Raw genomic sequence first — 15,603 nt, 5'->3', positions numbered from 1 at the left:
AAACAGTTCAAAAACAATGTAATCCAAAGAATGGATCCAACTTGGATTCATCTTGCATCACCAAGCGCAAAGAACACACACGCATACACACACAAACGTACATTAAATAGTTGAATATAAAAATAAGAATTCATGGTAAAAAAAAAAGAAAAAACTTTTGAAAAAGGGAGTATGAACAAGGCTTATATACACCTAGGCATGCAAAAATACCCTAAACTCAGGAAACTTGGAATAGAAGAATATTAACAAATGTGTCTGTCTGGTAACTTTTACAAAAAAGCTCAACGACTACTGTCCGGGATTGTGTAGCATGGCTGCGTTTAAGGAGTTGTGGCCGTTGACGGGCTCCCCATCTTGGCTGTCGAAGCTTGTGTCCTGCCCAGTGTTATTAGCTGAGGTGGCGCTGGCCGAGTTGAATGCATTAGGGTTGTATTCATAGTGGCTAACGCCAGGGGGCATCGACCAGCCACCCGCCTGGTGCCTGGGGGGCAATGCGGTCTGAGATGGGCCGGTGGACCATGAGGGGTAACCAGCGGATCCAGCAGCAGAGCCCATTGCAGCCAAATAGAAGGCCAGGTTCTGTGGAGAAGTCTTCTTGAAGGCGGCCTCCATCATGTGCTGGTTGTAATGCTCCTTGAGTTGGGGCAGGTTTTCTCCCTGATACTGAAAGACAAGCACATTGTAGTTCAAAGTATCCATTTAATTTTATTTGTTTTTAATTGATAGTCTCTAATACCACAGCATATCCTGTTTGGTGTTACGTCTCGCCTTTAAGGTCATAACCAGACTACGGTTAGACCTCCATTATGGACGTCTTTGTTCTATGTCCAAGCTGCTGTTTCTCTGTTATCAGTCAACAGGAAACCTGGCCAGGACAATTTTATCAAGCTTTACAAGTTGAGCAAGAAAACTGAGTTACTTACGGGTGGAACGTGCGAGGGACCGTTCGTGTACATGGTTCCTTGTACCGGGCTGCCTTTGTTGTAGCGCTCAGACACCCAGCTGGTGTCTTTCTGGTGTCTCCGTAGCTTCATTCTTCGGTTCTGAAACCAAGTCTTGACCTACAGGTAAGGGGAAGGAGATCATAGTTGATCAGAATGTGTACATATATATTTTGTTGGGCTCTTGATTAAACACTGTTGAATCCCCTCACCTGTTTGTAGGTCAGCCCTGTCATTTCTGCCAGGTTCTTCATTTCAGCTGGTGTTAGGTACCTCTGAACACTGAAGCGCTGGACAAGAGCATTCATCTGACTCTCTGAGAAGGCTGCCCGGACCTTTACTTTTGGGCTATTTACAGCAGTGCACAGCTTCTTTGGGGCAGTTATGGGTACATGTAGAGAGGAAGCGTTGGCACCCTCACTCCCGCCGACAACAAAGGTCCGTTTTGGTTCCTCCACGAGAGAGTTGGAAACATCCCCACTGGGATGAGGGCTCCTGGAGTTCACCTCTGTGTCAAGCCCTTTCTTTGCCCAGGAAGCGGGGCCTGTCTGGGGGAGACTCCCTTCTCTGCTGCTGCCAGAACTGCATGAATCTGAATGAGAGCAAGGACAAACCTGGGTGAGCTACAGGGTCAACACTGATCAGATTCCCCCATTTATCATGGATTTAGTTCAATCTAATATGCTTTATCTGAGAACAATGAATATAAGATAATATGTCAATTTGGTAAACAAAAATACTGCATAACAGCAAGAAATAGATATAAAGTCCTTAATAATGTAAACGCCGTACGATTTCCACAAGCCTATATTTTAATACATGTTCTCAGATTCTATCGCGAGAGGTCGCCACTTGGCTTTTCCACGGGTGCATCAGTGGCGGGATTTTACGGTTGGAAGAAACAAGATGGAAGAGGATTGGTCTTTATCTTCGATTCTGGCAAAGGAAGTCATCCGCTTTATCAGCCAAGGGGGCAATGTAAGCACCGACAACACCATACACATTTTTCAGTAGCTCCACCAACTTCCTCTTCGAAGATTAGCCTCTTGCGATAATGCTAGCTTAGTTGGAGCTAACTCTAGCTAGCATGGCTTACTTGGTGAGGTGTGTGCCTCCGAGTCGCTGGTGGAATCGCTTCCGGCCCGCCTTGCCTCATGTGTCCGTGCATCATACGCAGCCCGGTGGGATCCGGCCAGGATCAGACGTCCTGCTTGGGTGTCACCGAGGTAGACACGCCCGGGGCCCTGGTAGTGCCCGTGGCCGTTCACGGCATGCTGTTCCGGACTGCGAGGCTCCGGAGAGTCTTCCCGGGTCCTGGCGGCGGTGGCGTAGTAGGCCGGCGTCACTCCGCCATTATAGTTGCTCAAATCCGTGACTCCAGTGTCGCCCCAGCTCGGCAGGTTCCCGTGGTTTTGCTCTGGTCCGGGTTGGTACACGAGGCCGTATGCGAAGGCATGGTAGGAAGGGTTGTAGTTGTAACTTATCTGCGGCTTCCAGTCTGCCATTTCCCTTGCAGTTTGGTGTGTGACGATATTAAACGCCCCAAAAAACACACACAAACGTCTCTATAAACAGCTATAAAAAAAACAAGATGAGCTCTGGTTTTAATTAAAAAAGCTTTAAAATAACAGGACTGTCCAGTGATCTGAGGAGGCAAATACATGCAAGGACACGTCCAATTAAAACAAGCGAGCCAACCAACTTCAAAAATTGCGCGCAGCGTCGCCGAGGCAGTTTATAGAGACGTTCGTGGGTGTGGGCGGGGATGTAGGTGGGTGTTTGGATTAATCGAGCCAATCTCTTTGATTCAGCCCTTCGTGCCATTTCATTGGCCACTTTGGTCAATCCTCTAACCCACTTTTTATCAATAGCACAAAACTCTACCTAGATTAAAAATGTTCAGAACAGAATTATTATGTCACACACAAATAAAGGGGATGGAACAGCTTCTGCCATTGTGTGAAAATTGTGGGTATTTCATGAAAAGTAATTTTGTTTGGTAATGGATATGCATTATATATACTTGCATGGTAAGAATTGTCACTGATCTTTTTGTGTTCAAGAGCGTTTGAGAGTCAACGTCTGCTTTTGTTATGTCAACAGATAATCTGTTTACGTGATACATATTCCTAAATAATTATTTTGAATTTGTGTATGATCAAATTACTCCCAATTACCTTGTGCCCATCCTTGTGTTTCCTAAATCCACTATTTGTGATCAAGAGATGCAACTCTTAACAATACTTGAGGCTCAGATACAGTGTCTGTGTTTTGTAGTCATGTTTGTTTAAGCACACCTTCAGCTGTGAGAAACATCTTTTATATCCCTCTAATCCCCAACTAGGAAAGGGCAGTATAGCGACTCACTGATAAGGCAGTTATCTTTATGGCATCTTGTGCGTTGGTTTTGGCTGGATATTGTGCAGCAAGGGATCTATAAGCAGGAAGGTTTTTTTTGTGTGTGTGCCAAACAGTTTTACAAAAAAGAAATCAGAAACTAAAGGGGCTATCCAAATACTAGATAACCGTCACATGCTGCTTTATGAGGACATAAGCATGCTTTTCTTCAGACTCCCCAAAGGGCATAATTAACAATGTTTTCACAAGCTTTGGTACCAGATCAATAGACTAAATATAGTATCTGGGTCTCAACCATGAATAGTTTATGAACCACTATAACGTCTTAGTCAGCATGATTGTTAATGGTTGAGCGATACAAATATAACCTCTAAGGCAGCCAAGCCTGTAGAGTGAGCTATATGACAGAACAATACCGTTTGAAGAGCTGTCTGTGAGGTGTAATACCTTTAGTCTCACATATATCACAAACATATATTTAACTCTTTAATTTCTGCCCTTTGTACATGAGTGCTGCAAGACTGAGACTAAAGCTTCCTCATTCTCCGTCAAGGGCTGAATGGACATGTTGACGCAAACCGCTTTTTACCGCCATTTGCAATCCTTTTCACAAAGATGATTTAGATTAGCTGCATGTCACCATCCAAGTTGTTGTTTGTGTTCCCCCTCCTTGGCTGTATTGATGTGGTGATGATTCAGTTAGTGGTGAGATGATGTGAGAACAGTGAGCCTAATGGGCACATTTGCATTTCTACTGATCTCTGCCTGGACAGGGTGTGTTTGTCTGAGCCAAGACGTGCAGGAGGTGGGTCGATGGTGTGGGTGTGTATAGAGAGTGGCTGATCAGGTATGCATACATTAGCATTGGAATGTGATGAGAGGACAACAGATTTGCCTTTGATGACCAGGCATGTATTTTGCTGGTGTGTTTGTTAGGCACTGATACTTTGAAAAAACAGTGTTCTACATATATTTTGTTTTGCTACCACATAAACATTGAAAGATTTTCTGAGCATACTTCTATCACAATAAATACTGATTACCTCTAGGACCTCATGCTGTACTCAAGTGCAGATAAGTCACTGCAGTTGAGTATTCAGTATTGGGTGTTTTTGATGTGAAGTGCAAGACCTGTTTTGTTCTCTCAAATAATGTGCAAATGATCTCTCAAGTGGATTCCTTATCGCAGTTGCAACATGCAAGCCTTCTCAGTAGTACTCACTGTGTTTAGATACTTCAGTGGTGTAAGAAATACCTTTCAGGTGCACTTAAAACTGCACTTCATTAAAACTATGCAAGTCTTATCAGCTAAATATCACTTTAATGTGGTAGCTGCTGAAATTAGGTTACATTTGAACTACTTTATATGGTGTAAGGAAGTTATTTTAAAAATGATTATTATTTATTATTATAGTATTTGCCATATATAGAGGGAGGTGTTGAATTATGAGATGACAATTTATCAGCTGGTATTCATTTTTGCACATAAACACATAACCTAAACAGATATTTTTTACCCAAATCCCTGAGGGAGATTTAACAGTTAAAACAATAAGCTCTCTGAACGAACTATTTAGTAGAGTGTCAGTATCTAAATTACTTCAAGTATAGTAAATATATGTAATTAAACTATATAATTCACAAATTGAATATTAAAACCCTCATGGCGGCAGGATTTTTTGCCGAACTGTTGTATTAGACGGCATCGATTATAGCCAGGTATGCCTATTATACCTGGCACACAATTACTTTATATAGCTGTATATTTCCCTTCAAATGTAGTGAAATAAAACATATAAAGTACCAAATAATTTAAATAATAAGGTAGTATATATGTGCCTCAAAGTTTCCCTCTTCCTCCAAGGTTGTCTGGTTAGCATAATTAACAACACCTCTAAAATGTGTATGTAGGCAAGATGCATGCTTGAATGTATGATTTTCTTGTTTCTGTTAATAATTAGGTGAATAAATAGTAACGAAATAATAGTAATACATGCAAATACAGGTTTTGTTGTTTACTAATTCATGAGTTTGTAGGTCATTGCAATAAAAGTGCATCCATAAATATAGTAAATTAGTTTTCAGTGTACCTGGCACTGATGTTGCACCGCGCCCTCCTCTTCGTTAGGAGGCGCTGTTTGTTTCTAACAGACTGAACGCACTCTGGTTGTTGCTGGTCCCTTTAACTCAACTCACATGGAACTCCTGGCCGGTTCTGCCCCGCGTGCTGCCGTGCTGCCACTTGAAGCCCAAACGGACCAGACCAAGCTAGGGGCTCCAACCTGTCACTGTCGCCTTTTCGGCTTCATAGCTTAACACGTATACGACTTTTTAAAGCGATTTTTCACGGCAACTCTCTCTAGCGATTAGACCTGCCCACAGAGGCCGTGTATACACATTTGACTGTCTAAAGATACTTGGGGTAACCTAACCGCGACAGGACAACTCGTTTATCTCGACCCGTTCGTTAGAAACATTCGCGTTAACTTCACTTTAACCGTCACAGGAACTGAAGGTGCAGCTCTGAGCTGTCGAGATGGCGGACGAACTTGAGACAATTCTTCTACAGCTGACTCAGCCTGACAATGCTGTTATTCAGCAGGTGATGCCATTAATAACTTTGTTGTGGTTAGCATTAGTAACGTTATAGGCGAAATCTCATATCTAACGGTCAACTGTCGAACTATGCTAGCTAACCTAGCTAAGTTAACGTCTGTAACGTTCGGCTAGCTAATTGTCAACCAGTTGCTGGACATACTCAACACCACTTTGTTCAAACCGTGCTTAACTTAGACTGTCAGTTTAATTTAAAGGGGGCAAGTGAACGCCTGCCTTGTGAGTCATTTGGCTGTAGTTTTTAATATCTATGGTTCCCTTGTGGTTTCTAAAATAATGTAACTTTGCCGGTTTGTGGCAGCCAGTCTAACTCGGTGAGACCTCTTTTGTCCCCCTTTAGGCCACCGCCCAGCTGAAAGAGGCTTTCAAAAACCCAACTATTATACCAGCTCTTTGTGCTGTCATGAGTGGCTCCCAAAACCCCCAGGTATTGTGTTTGTTTTATCCAGTGGGATGAGAATTGTTTCCAGAATTAGTATGTTTATGTGAAAGACTGATGAGTGATGGCTGTCAGCTCTTGTCTCAGTCTATATCGTCTATATAAACCTCCTGAAATTTTTCCCTGATTTCACCTCTTAGATTCGCCAGTCAGCTGCTGTGATGCTGAGGTTGAGAGTGAAGAAGCACTGGAAGAAGATTAGCCCTGATGATAGAGAGAGGTCTGCTCATTTATTTTCATTGAAGAATTCGCAACTATCGTAACAGGATAAAAATAAGTTGTAATTGTGATCTCTTCCTTCATCCATGCAGCCTTAAGTCAGTGGTGTTGCAAGCCTTCATGCAGGAAACGGAGTAAGCAATTCAGTTTATATAATAACACGCTGTCTTAAATCACACGCATAAAATGAAGTGTGTATGACCATATGTGTTCATATACATGTGAAATGTAATGGATGATTGATCCTGAACTCTATGTAAATGTCTATGCATCTGTATTTTGCAGGCATACAGTGCAGCACTCACTCTCCCAACTGTGCGCAGTGATGGTTAAACATGAGACTCCAGACCGCTGGCCTGCCCTACTGCAGCTCCTCAATCAATCCACCAAGAGCAGCAACCCTCATGACAGACAGGTACAGGACTCATGGAACACGGAGGAATTAAGAAGTAGTTCATTTTTATATACTAATTCAACAGATCACTGTGTTTTTGCAGTTAGACCTTCAGATGATGTGTTTTTTTAATTCTGTTTTTTCATTTGATGATTTTACATTAAGCATTGTTTAAATGATGATCTTAATCAATAATATCTTCGGAATATCAATGCTCTTCTGTCCCAACAGATTGGCCTGTTGCTGCTGAATAAGGTGATAGAGTCAAATCCTGAGCCTTTCAGTCCTCACTACTCCCAGCTACTACAGCTGTTTAGTACTGTGCTGCAGGACCCCAGCAACCCAACAGCCTTGTACTACTGCATCCTCACCCTCACAGCCATAACTGCATACGCTGGCACAGACGAGATAGTGGTGAGGAAGGAGCAGCTTTCAACTAGTGTATATATACAATATATACCGTTACAGGTGAAATCGATTTCTACAGTTTTAATGCCCAAAGTATAATTTTGTTGCCCCACAGAAGCAGATGCGTTCAATCATTCCGAGTCTGATTATTGCTCTGAAACACCTCATCAAGGCAGATCAGGTAAATTGTAATATGTTGAAAGAAAGTTATTGTCTTTGCTAGTTAAATGTATTCAAGGGTATGATGGAATCAGAATTTTAAAATTTTTGGGTTTGTCTGCATCTACACAGGACCAAGCCAGTGAGGCCATGGAGGTGTTTGATGAGCTCATGGAGACTGAGGTGTCCATCATTGTCCCTCATGTTGCTGACATTGTCCGTTTCTGCTTGGAGGTGTGAGCTGAATTCTGTCCTTAATACCCACTCTTGTGTTTTGAATTTAATTTTGATTTCATAACTGACTTTAGGGTTATGGTAATTCTAATAAAATATTTTCAATATCGTTTGTGTCAGGTGGGCAGTGACACAACACTGAGTGACTCCCTGCGGGTGAAAGCACTGTCTTGTATTACCTTCCTCATCAAACTGAAGAGCACGGTAAAGTCACCTATCGGCTATTAATAAAAGATTTATACTTTTTACTTATTTGGCTAAATGCAGTGTCAGCTAGCAGAAAGCTGACACATAAGTGTCATTATATTGACTAAATAAAATAAATCCTTATAATTTCCTCTGCTTTGTAGATCGTGCTGAAGCAGAAGCTGCTGAATCCCATCCTGCAGGCCATTTTCCCTGTGCTGATTGCATCTCCCCCACCTGGTGAGCAGGACCCAGAGGATCAGGAGGATGACGGTGGAGATGGCACAGACAGTGACAACCCAAAACACTGTGCTGCTCAGGTATTTGTGTTGATATACAATGTGTCCTTATGTTGCAAGGAAGATTATTGATACATTTTTTGTTGCTGTATTTCTAGATTATTGACACTATGGCACTCCATATGCCCCCAGAGAAACTGTTTCAACAACTGGTAGGTCATCTGGATATCAATGTAAACAATAACAGATACAGTTAAGGTGAAATTTATTTTTCCTTTAAAACTGCATTGTGTATTTAAATAACCTGTGTTCACAGCCCTGACTCGGCTAACTGTCCCATGTGTGCTGTGTTTTAGATGCCCCTCACACAGACCTGCCTTGCCAGTCAAAACCCCTATGAGAAGAAGGGGGGTCTCATGTGTCTTGCTGTGCTGGCTGAAGGATGTGCTGACCACATACGCACAAAGTATGTCCAGTTGTGTAGAAAAGTGTTATTTATATTTATGTTTTTCTTTTTAGTATGTCTAAAACATCCCACCCATAGTCTTTATGAGGGGTGGTCACCAGGATTTTTATATTCACCTTTTTATCTGTATCTGTGTTAGGATGCTGTCATCAATACTGCAGACAGTGTGCCAGAGTCTTTCGGACAGTAATCAGGTGGTGCGCAGTGCCGGCCTCTTTGCCCTGGGACAGTTCTCTGAACATTTACAGGTGAGCCAACACAGCAACATGTACAACGGTACAAACGTTTCTTCCCTTCGCTGTTGCTTGAATGTTTAGCTTGTGTTTTAACAGTATATATCGATACAATTGGGTATTGTTGTTGCTATTATAGTAAAAACAAAATCTATTACTATGTCAAACTGAATTTGTTTATTTTCATCTGTTTTCCAGCCTGAAGTGAGCAAGTACTGTGCAGAGTTGATGCCTTTGCTGCTGGGCTATCTTTCGTCCTTGAACCAAGCCAAAGTCGGCCATGTCACTAAGGCCTTTTATGCCCTAGAGAACTTCATGGAGAACCTTGGTAAGCTGGAAAAGTTTACATGTGCTTTATATTCGTTATTAAGTTCATTTGGATCCATTATATTAATTCACAAGATGTATTTTTTTATATCCATGAGCCAAAGCTTTTGTCATCCACATTTTTGGAACAGGATCTATATGCTTTATCCCCTCTGTCTTTTTTGCTAAACAGGAGCAGATATCGAGCCCTACCTGCCCACCCTGATGGATACTATGTTGTCTGCCCTTAACAACACTGAGAACCTCAAGATAAAAGAGCTTACTGTGTCTGCCATAGGTGCCATAGGTATGTAAGCTTTCAAAGTTTCATCAAATGCAATCATGCAAATTGTCTGGCTTACTATGCAACCTAAAGGTTAAGTTTAATACAGTTTAATACAGCTTCAAAAACGTAAAAGATTGTCACGATTGTCATAATCAACATGTTAGTATTACGCAAGTCTACAGTTTAATTTAGTTTAGGGATGTATTTCTGATGTGGAGAGCTGAGAGAGCAGTTTTACAAACAATGATCACCAGGTAATTTCTGGCTAAAGAGGTGCTACTCTAGTGTTACTGCTTGGATCAAAGTGAAGTGACCCACGCCCTATTGTGATTTACTGTCTTCTCAGCCAATGCTGCCAAGGAGCTGCTGGTTCCTTACTTCCCTCCAATTATTGAAAGCCTGAAGGGCTTCCTGACTTCCAGCACAGAGGAAATGAGGTCTCTGCAAACCCAGTCCTTGGGTAGGTAAACCACAGTTTGTAAAGGAAAAGGAAGAAGTGATGTTGGTATATTTGGAATAAAAAAACACCTTGTTGGCATGTGTTATACATATATCTTGTGATCATCTAGATTTAGTTTTACTCTGTTCTGGAAACAACAATTTGCATCCATACAGAATGCCATACTCAACAGCGTGAATGAATGCATGTTGATCATCTTTTGTTGTCTCTGTTAGATACTCTCTCTGTCCTCGCCCGTACCATCGGCAAAGATGTCTTCGGTCCTCTTGCTGCAGAGTGTGTTCAACTGGGTCTCAACCTCACTGACACCATTGATGACCCTGACTTGAGGCGCTGCACGTATGTACATTTATGTGTAAATGCCGTCTCCTTCTTCTTCTTTTTATTTTTTATTTGTACTCGATGGACCAGTGCACAAAAAAAGTCTGTTAGTTTAAAGCAGTCAGTTAGTTCCAGTGACTGGGTTGGGACCAGAGGGGGGTCACAGGAGATATTCTTCCATAGTTTTGTGCAGTACACCATTGAGTCACATGAATGTTCATATTGTTCTGTTTCATCATGTGGAAATGTTTGGTTATTTAAACAATTCAATTTAATAATTTATGGAGAATAGACCGTATGTTCTGGAGCATGATTTTCTAAAAGGAAAGACAGAAAAGACAATGTTTATATTATTATAAATAGCATTAGGACTGTAACCTGTACTTCTCTCTGTGCTTTCACCCGTCAGGTACAGTCTATACTCTGCTGTATCCACAGTCAGCCCGGAGTGCCTGACTCCTCACCTCACTGCCATTACAACAGTCATGCTGCTTGCGCTCAAGTCAAATGAAGGCATTACGGTATGAAGCAAAAATACAACTCTGAAACATGCAGGCTATTCCTAATATGAATAATAATGCAGCGTTTCACTTATCAACCTCCTCCGTCCTTGCTTCAGGCACATGTTGAGGAGGACAAGACATTTGTTCTGCTGGATGAAGACGATGATGATGATGATGGTGACAATGAAGAACAAAAAGACATGGATGATTTTCTGGAAGATGAGCCTGAGACAGATGTCCATGATGTTGCAGGGTAGGGGTCATACACGTATATGTACTACTACTACTACTACTACTACTACTACTACTACTACTTCAGAGTAAAACACTGCTCTCTCTCTCGGTCTGATCCATGTCTATCCATCTCTCAGGTTCAGTGTGGAGAACGCCTACATCGATGAGAAGGAGGATGCCTGTGATGCACTGGGAGAGATTGCCTTCAGCACTGGGTAACATCAATGTTTACAAGGCTCCAGTCTTAGCATTTATATGACAATTTTTATTTCTGTTGAGGTCTGACTATTCTCAGAAACGTTTATTGCAGCAAGTCATTAGAATATTATGGGTGTAGTTTATTTCTTTTCTGTCTAATTTTGTTAGCTGTATACTCAAGAAGCTTGTTATATTACTTACATGTGTATATTTGAACTTGTGTTGCTGTGATTTCCCCCGACAGTGTTGCCTTCCAGCCCTTCCTGGAGTCCAGCTTCCAGCAGGTTTACGAGATGAGAGATGTAAGTGAGTCTGTCTGGTCGGCCCAATCATCCTTCTGTGTCTAATGTGCTGTGAAGGGCATTGTTGTGGTCTGTGTTTGTTATAATGCAATTCTTGCACATTTACCATGCTTTCAATCATTATGTTAGACTAGCTTTGAACTGTATCTAGTATGGTTATTTGACTTGTGTTATATTACTCTAAGTCAGAGTCAACCTTAGCTTGATTCCACTGGTCATGGTGGAGATTTAGTGTCTTGTTTAATTCTGTGCGTGTTACTTCCCTCCCTAGTTTCCCCATGAGGACGTCCGCACGGCAGCATTTGGAGCCATGGGCCAATTTTGTCGAGCACAGCATCAAGTGTGGAAGGAAAATCCCACTGAAGCCAACCACCAGGGTAAAACCTCTTCTCGGGAACTCTACGCTACTGTTGTTATCTATGACATACTCTTTTCCCCATGTAAAGTATTGTCATATACCATTGCAAGCAGTCAGGTAGAGGCCAGCTAACTTGGGTTTTGTCCTAAATGTATCAATATAGTTGCCTTTTAGCAAATTTAAATGTTATTCCTCCTCATACTGGTGTATCTTCTGTCCCACCCCCAGCCCTGTTGAAATTGCTGGATTTGGTGCTTCCCTGCTTTGTGGAAACGGTGCGCACGGAGCGTGAACGCCAGGTTGTGATGGGTGTTCTGGAAACCATGAACAATGTCATGAAGACCTGCAAGGAGGAGGCCTTCAAAAACCCTTTACGCCTCAAGGAGATCAGCCATGTCATCCGTGATGTGCTTAAGAAAAAGGTGAGGAGAGGGTATACTGATGAGGATGGAGTGATAGCTTTATGTGGTCGGCGTTATGCTACCAACCCTCCACCATTGTTTTTCTCTCTGTTCAGACCGTTTGTCAGGACGGAGGTGGTGATGAAGCTGATGATGAAGAACAACAGGTTGGTGGTCCTATGAAGATGAATGGATAGAACATAGCTCTGTTAATGCAAGACGTTTAATCTATCTTCCAACCATCCACCAAACTGCATGCACTTTGACTGTCAAAAATTCTATATATTGATAGATATAAATATAGAATAGAATATATAGATATTTGCTTTTTTTAACCCATTCTTTCCAAATGTCTGTGTCCCCATCACTGTTGTGTGATGATTGTTGATGTGCTTCCTGGTTCAGGCAGAGTATGACGCCATGCTCCAGGAGTTTGCCGGGGAGGGAATTCCCCTGCTGGCCTCTTCTGTGCCTGGAGACAAGTTTGCCCCTTTCCTAAATGACCTGCTGCCTCTCCTCATGAGCAAAACTGTGAGTTTGGTCCTACTCACAACAACTGGACTTCTCCTTTGACATGTCACACTAATTAATTTTATTTCTCCCGCAAAAAGAAATCCTCATGCACAGTGGCAGACCGGTCCTTCTCTGTGGGTACCATCGGGGAAATCCTGCAGGCCCTCGTTAGCGTGTCTGGGGGCCAAGGAGTGGCCGGCAGACTGTCCAACCGCTTGCTTCCCGTGCTTGTAGCTGGAGTGAGGGACAGTGATCCTGAGGTCCGCAACAACAGCGTGTTTGGACTGGGATGTCTGGCCCAGGCAGCTGGACCCATCTGTGTATCGTATCCTTTTACAAGTGTGGGAGTGTGACGTGTATTAATGCATACATTTAAAAAAAGTACACAACACATGCAACTGTTCCTTAGTGGAGTGTGTACCAGAGACTATCCGATGATGCTGTCTGTGTTTTCCAACATGCTGACCAAAGAGTCAGACCTCAGGGTGATTGACAACCTGTGTGCTGCCCTCTGCAGGATGATCATGAGCAATGTGGAAGCTGTCCCTCTTGAGCAGGTAAAGTTACAGCTTGCACCCCTGACAACAAATCGTCACAATCGTTGCTGACGCCACATTTTCACGAGGAGGAAAATGACAACAGACATGGTGCGCTCTCTAACAGGTTGTTCCTGCTCTGGTGGGTCGTCTTCCCCTCAAAGAAGACTTGGAGGAGAACAAGACGGTGTTCAGCTGCCTGGCTATGCTCTACACAAATAGTCCTGATCTGGTACAATACAAACACACTTTACAGCTGGTATTAAACATGTATATCTGCCTCCACTGACACCCAGGCTTGTTATAATACTAGCAGTAATACTGTGTATACGTGCTCCAGTAAAACGTGTTTCCTGCCTCACTGAAAACTATATAAGCCATTTTCTTTGAATGGGATAATCACACTTGTTCATGGTGGCATTAAGCAGGTGTGCAAACACCACAGGCACATTCATTTGTTAAAATTCATCTTTCAATGCTCTACTCATGCCTATAAATAATGACAAACCCAATTCATTGATGTTGGAGCAGCTGTTCAAATGCTTAGAATGACGCCAACATGCTTTATATGGACCACGAAAAAGCCTGGCTTTCAATCATTTTTTATTACATGTTTTATAAAGTATTACTCCCAACACATTGCATATTCATACAGCATATGTCTAAATAGGAATTTAGACAAATTGAGAGAAAGAGATTACAACAGGAGGCAAACATTTGATGAAGCGCAATCAGTTTTAACAAACGCTTCAATGATAATCCTGAAACTTGTAGTTTCATATCTTACAACGTGTGAGTTTGGGCCACGGACTGGATTGCATGTATTGAACATTATTACCATATTTCTTTTCTTGTTTTCCCCCCCTTTCAGATTGTGCAGCTAATGAAGCCCATAGTTGCTGCTTCCAGTCATGTTTTTGGCAACAAGGAGGTTGATCAAGGTGAAGATTTCTTTGGTAGCAGGCAATAGTTTCTGCGATTGCTGTTTCGTGTTCAAGCTATTTGTGCATCTAAAGCTTATTGAAAAACTAAGGGAAAAGAGAATCATACAGCTGGCATTCTTTTTCCTTAATTGAGCATCTTCAGTCGCTGCACAGTACTTTTATCACCATTCTGTTGTAACATTGCAGTTTTAGTAATTGGTCTTCAGTGTTTTTCTGTCATCCCCTAACTCTCATTTTGTCACTCCTCCACAGAAGCCCAGCACACTCTGGCCACGCTGATAAAAGAATTTGCCCAGCGCCACTCTCAAGACTTCCAAGCAGCTGTGACCTCACTTCCTGGCGAGCAGCAGGCCAAACTTAGCGTGGCCATCTCTGCATTGTAGCCAACACACATCCTTCCACTCCTGTGTGAAAGCCAGCTAAATCAATAGATTTTTATACTGTAGGTGGAAAATGGGACCGTTTTTTGTGACGTCTCTCCAAAATTATCTAAATGCGGCACTGCAACCATTCTACTAGTTATTATCACATTTGGCATTTATGCCTCTGAGTATTAACTTTTAATTTATTTGCTTATGCTATGTTGAAGTTTTATTGTTTTAAGACGGTTTACCATCCTGTGTTGTTACCATTGTATTTAGTCGTTTCTCTGTTGCTCCTGTAAAGTGCCACTGTTACTTGCTACGGTCTCCTTTCTGCCACTGTTTGGACACACTTCTGGCTGTGCTATGCGAGTGTGAAGCAATGAATTTGATCTCCTGATAAGTGTCGTTCCTTTTGTTCAAATGTGCCAGAGTAAGCCGGCGGACTTTAAAATGGATTGCTATGCATTCTCCCCGAGCGTTGCCTTACGCAGAGATTTATCTGCTGCTGACAAAGGGCTTTCTCTAATGGCCACGGCAGCCGTGTGTTGTGTGAACTCTGGCAGAAACACAGCAGTGAGCACCCCCAGAGAGCTCTGACTAACTTGACATACTGAGCTAATAAGACACACTGAGCACTTACTTTACCCCTAATTCACTCTGTTTAATACTTATAGCAGCTCAGCCTGTGACTGTATGCAGCAGTAACCAGTCTCTCTAGCGAGGTTAATTTCTCATCAGCCAAAAACGATTCAACAGCATCCTACAATGCATTTTTTTTTTTACAAATGCTACAAAAATAAAACATGCTGTTAGCTTTTGGCAAGTTGGCTGCACAGTTAACGTCAAGCTATTCAACCTCACCTCATTGTACAAAGAGAAACCTATAACACCTTGAATCCTCTAAATAAATGCTAAATTGCATATTGGAATTAAAATGGAGTTGAAAAATGGCGTGGACTACTTGGACATTTGTGTTCGGCTAAA

At 42.2% G+C, this 15,603-nt stretch overlaps 2 protein-coding genes across 4 annotated transcripts; one reads left to right on the top strand and one right to left on the bottom strand.

The window, feature by feature from the left end:
- Positions 1 to 186: 186 nt before the first annotated feature.
- nanog (nanog homeobox) lies at positions 187 to 2,446 on the bottom strand (the record flags this gene model as incomplete). The annotated part of the gene is made up of 4 exons (XM_084033436.1): positions 187 to 663; positions 924 to 1,061; positions 1,154 to 1,533; positions 2,038 to 2,446. The coding sequence occupies 4 exons, from the start codon at positions 2,444 to 2,446 to the stop codon at positions 289 to 291; spliced, it is 1,302 nt and encodes a 433-aa protein (XP_083889562.1). The 3' UTR covers positions 187 to 288.
- Positions 2,447 to 5,509: 3,063 nt separating this feature from the next.
- Positions 5,510 to 15,570, top strand: ipo4 (importin 4). 3 transcript variants are annotated; one of them, XM_084033455.1, is made up of 30 exons: positions 5,510 to 5,901; positions 6,256 to 6,342; positions 6,495 to 6,574; positions 6,666 to 6,707; positions 6,859 to 6,988; positions 7,199 to 7,378; positions 7,491 to 7,556; positions 7,667 to 7,768; positions 7,889 to 7,972; positions 8,119 to 8,274; positions 8,352 to 8,405; positions 8,550 to 8,659; positions 8,799 to 8,907; positions 9,091 to 9,220; positions 9,392 to 9,505; positions 9,831 to 9,944; positions 10,160 to 10,283; positions 10,675 to 10,786; positions 10,885 to 11,021; positions 11,140 to 11,217; positions 11,445 to 11,502; positions 11,774 to 11,879; positions 12,089 to 12,282; positions 12,378 to 12,428; positions 12,667 to 12,792; positions 12,873 to 13,099; positions 13,199 to 13,331; positions 13,438 to 13,542; positions 14,182 to 14,251; positions 14,507 to 15,570. In XM_084033455.1, the coding sequence occupies exons 1-30, from the start codon at positions 5,836 to 5,838 to the stop codon at positions 14,635 to 14,637; spliced, it is 3,276 nt and encodes a 1,091-aa protein (XP_083889581.1). In that variant the 5' UTR covers positions 5,510 to 5,835; the 3' UTR covers positions 14,638 to 15,570. The 3 variants fall into 3 exon arrangements, with proteins under 3 accessions (XP_083889581.1, XP_083889579.1, XP_083889580.1); XM_084033453.1 differs by having other exon boundaries at positions 7,199 to 7,381; XM_084033454.1 differs by having other exon boundaries at positions 5,511 to 5,901; positions 12,378 to 12,432; positions 12,671 to 12,792.
- The last annotated feature ends 33 nt before the right edge of the window (positions 15,571 to 15,603 follow it).

Source organism: Eutrigla gurnardus (assembly GCF_963514095.1).
Source record: "Eutrigla gurnardus genome assembly, chromosome: 18".
Lineage (NCBI taxonomy): Eukaryota > Metazoa > Chordata > Actinopteri > Perciformes > Triglidae > Eutrigla > Eutrigla gurnardus.
The sequence above is the reverse complement of the archived record's forward strand: the minus strand, read 5'-3'. Positions and strand labels throughout refer to the sequence as shown.

What these genes read in the sequence shown, in the direction of transcription:
- ipo4 (XM_084033453.1), top strand. Translation starts at nt 5,836, where the DNA reads ATGGCGGACGAACTTGAGACAATTCTTCTACAGCTGACTCAGCCTGAC. An exon ending in GTGATGTGCTTAAGAAAAAG is followed by an intron (nt 12,283 to 12,377) that starts GTGAGGAGAGGG and finishes CTCTCTGTTCAG; the next exon opens with ACCGTTTGTCAGGACGGAGG. An exon ending in GCTGGACCCATCTGTGTATC is followed by an intron (nt 13,100 to 13,198) that starts GTATCCTTTTAC and finishes AGTGTGTACCAG; the next exon opens with AGACTATCCGATGATGCTGT.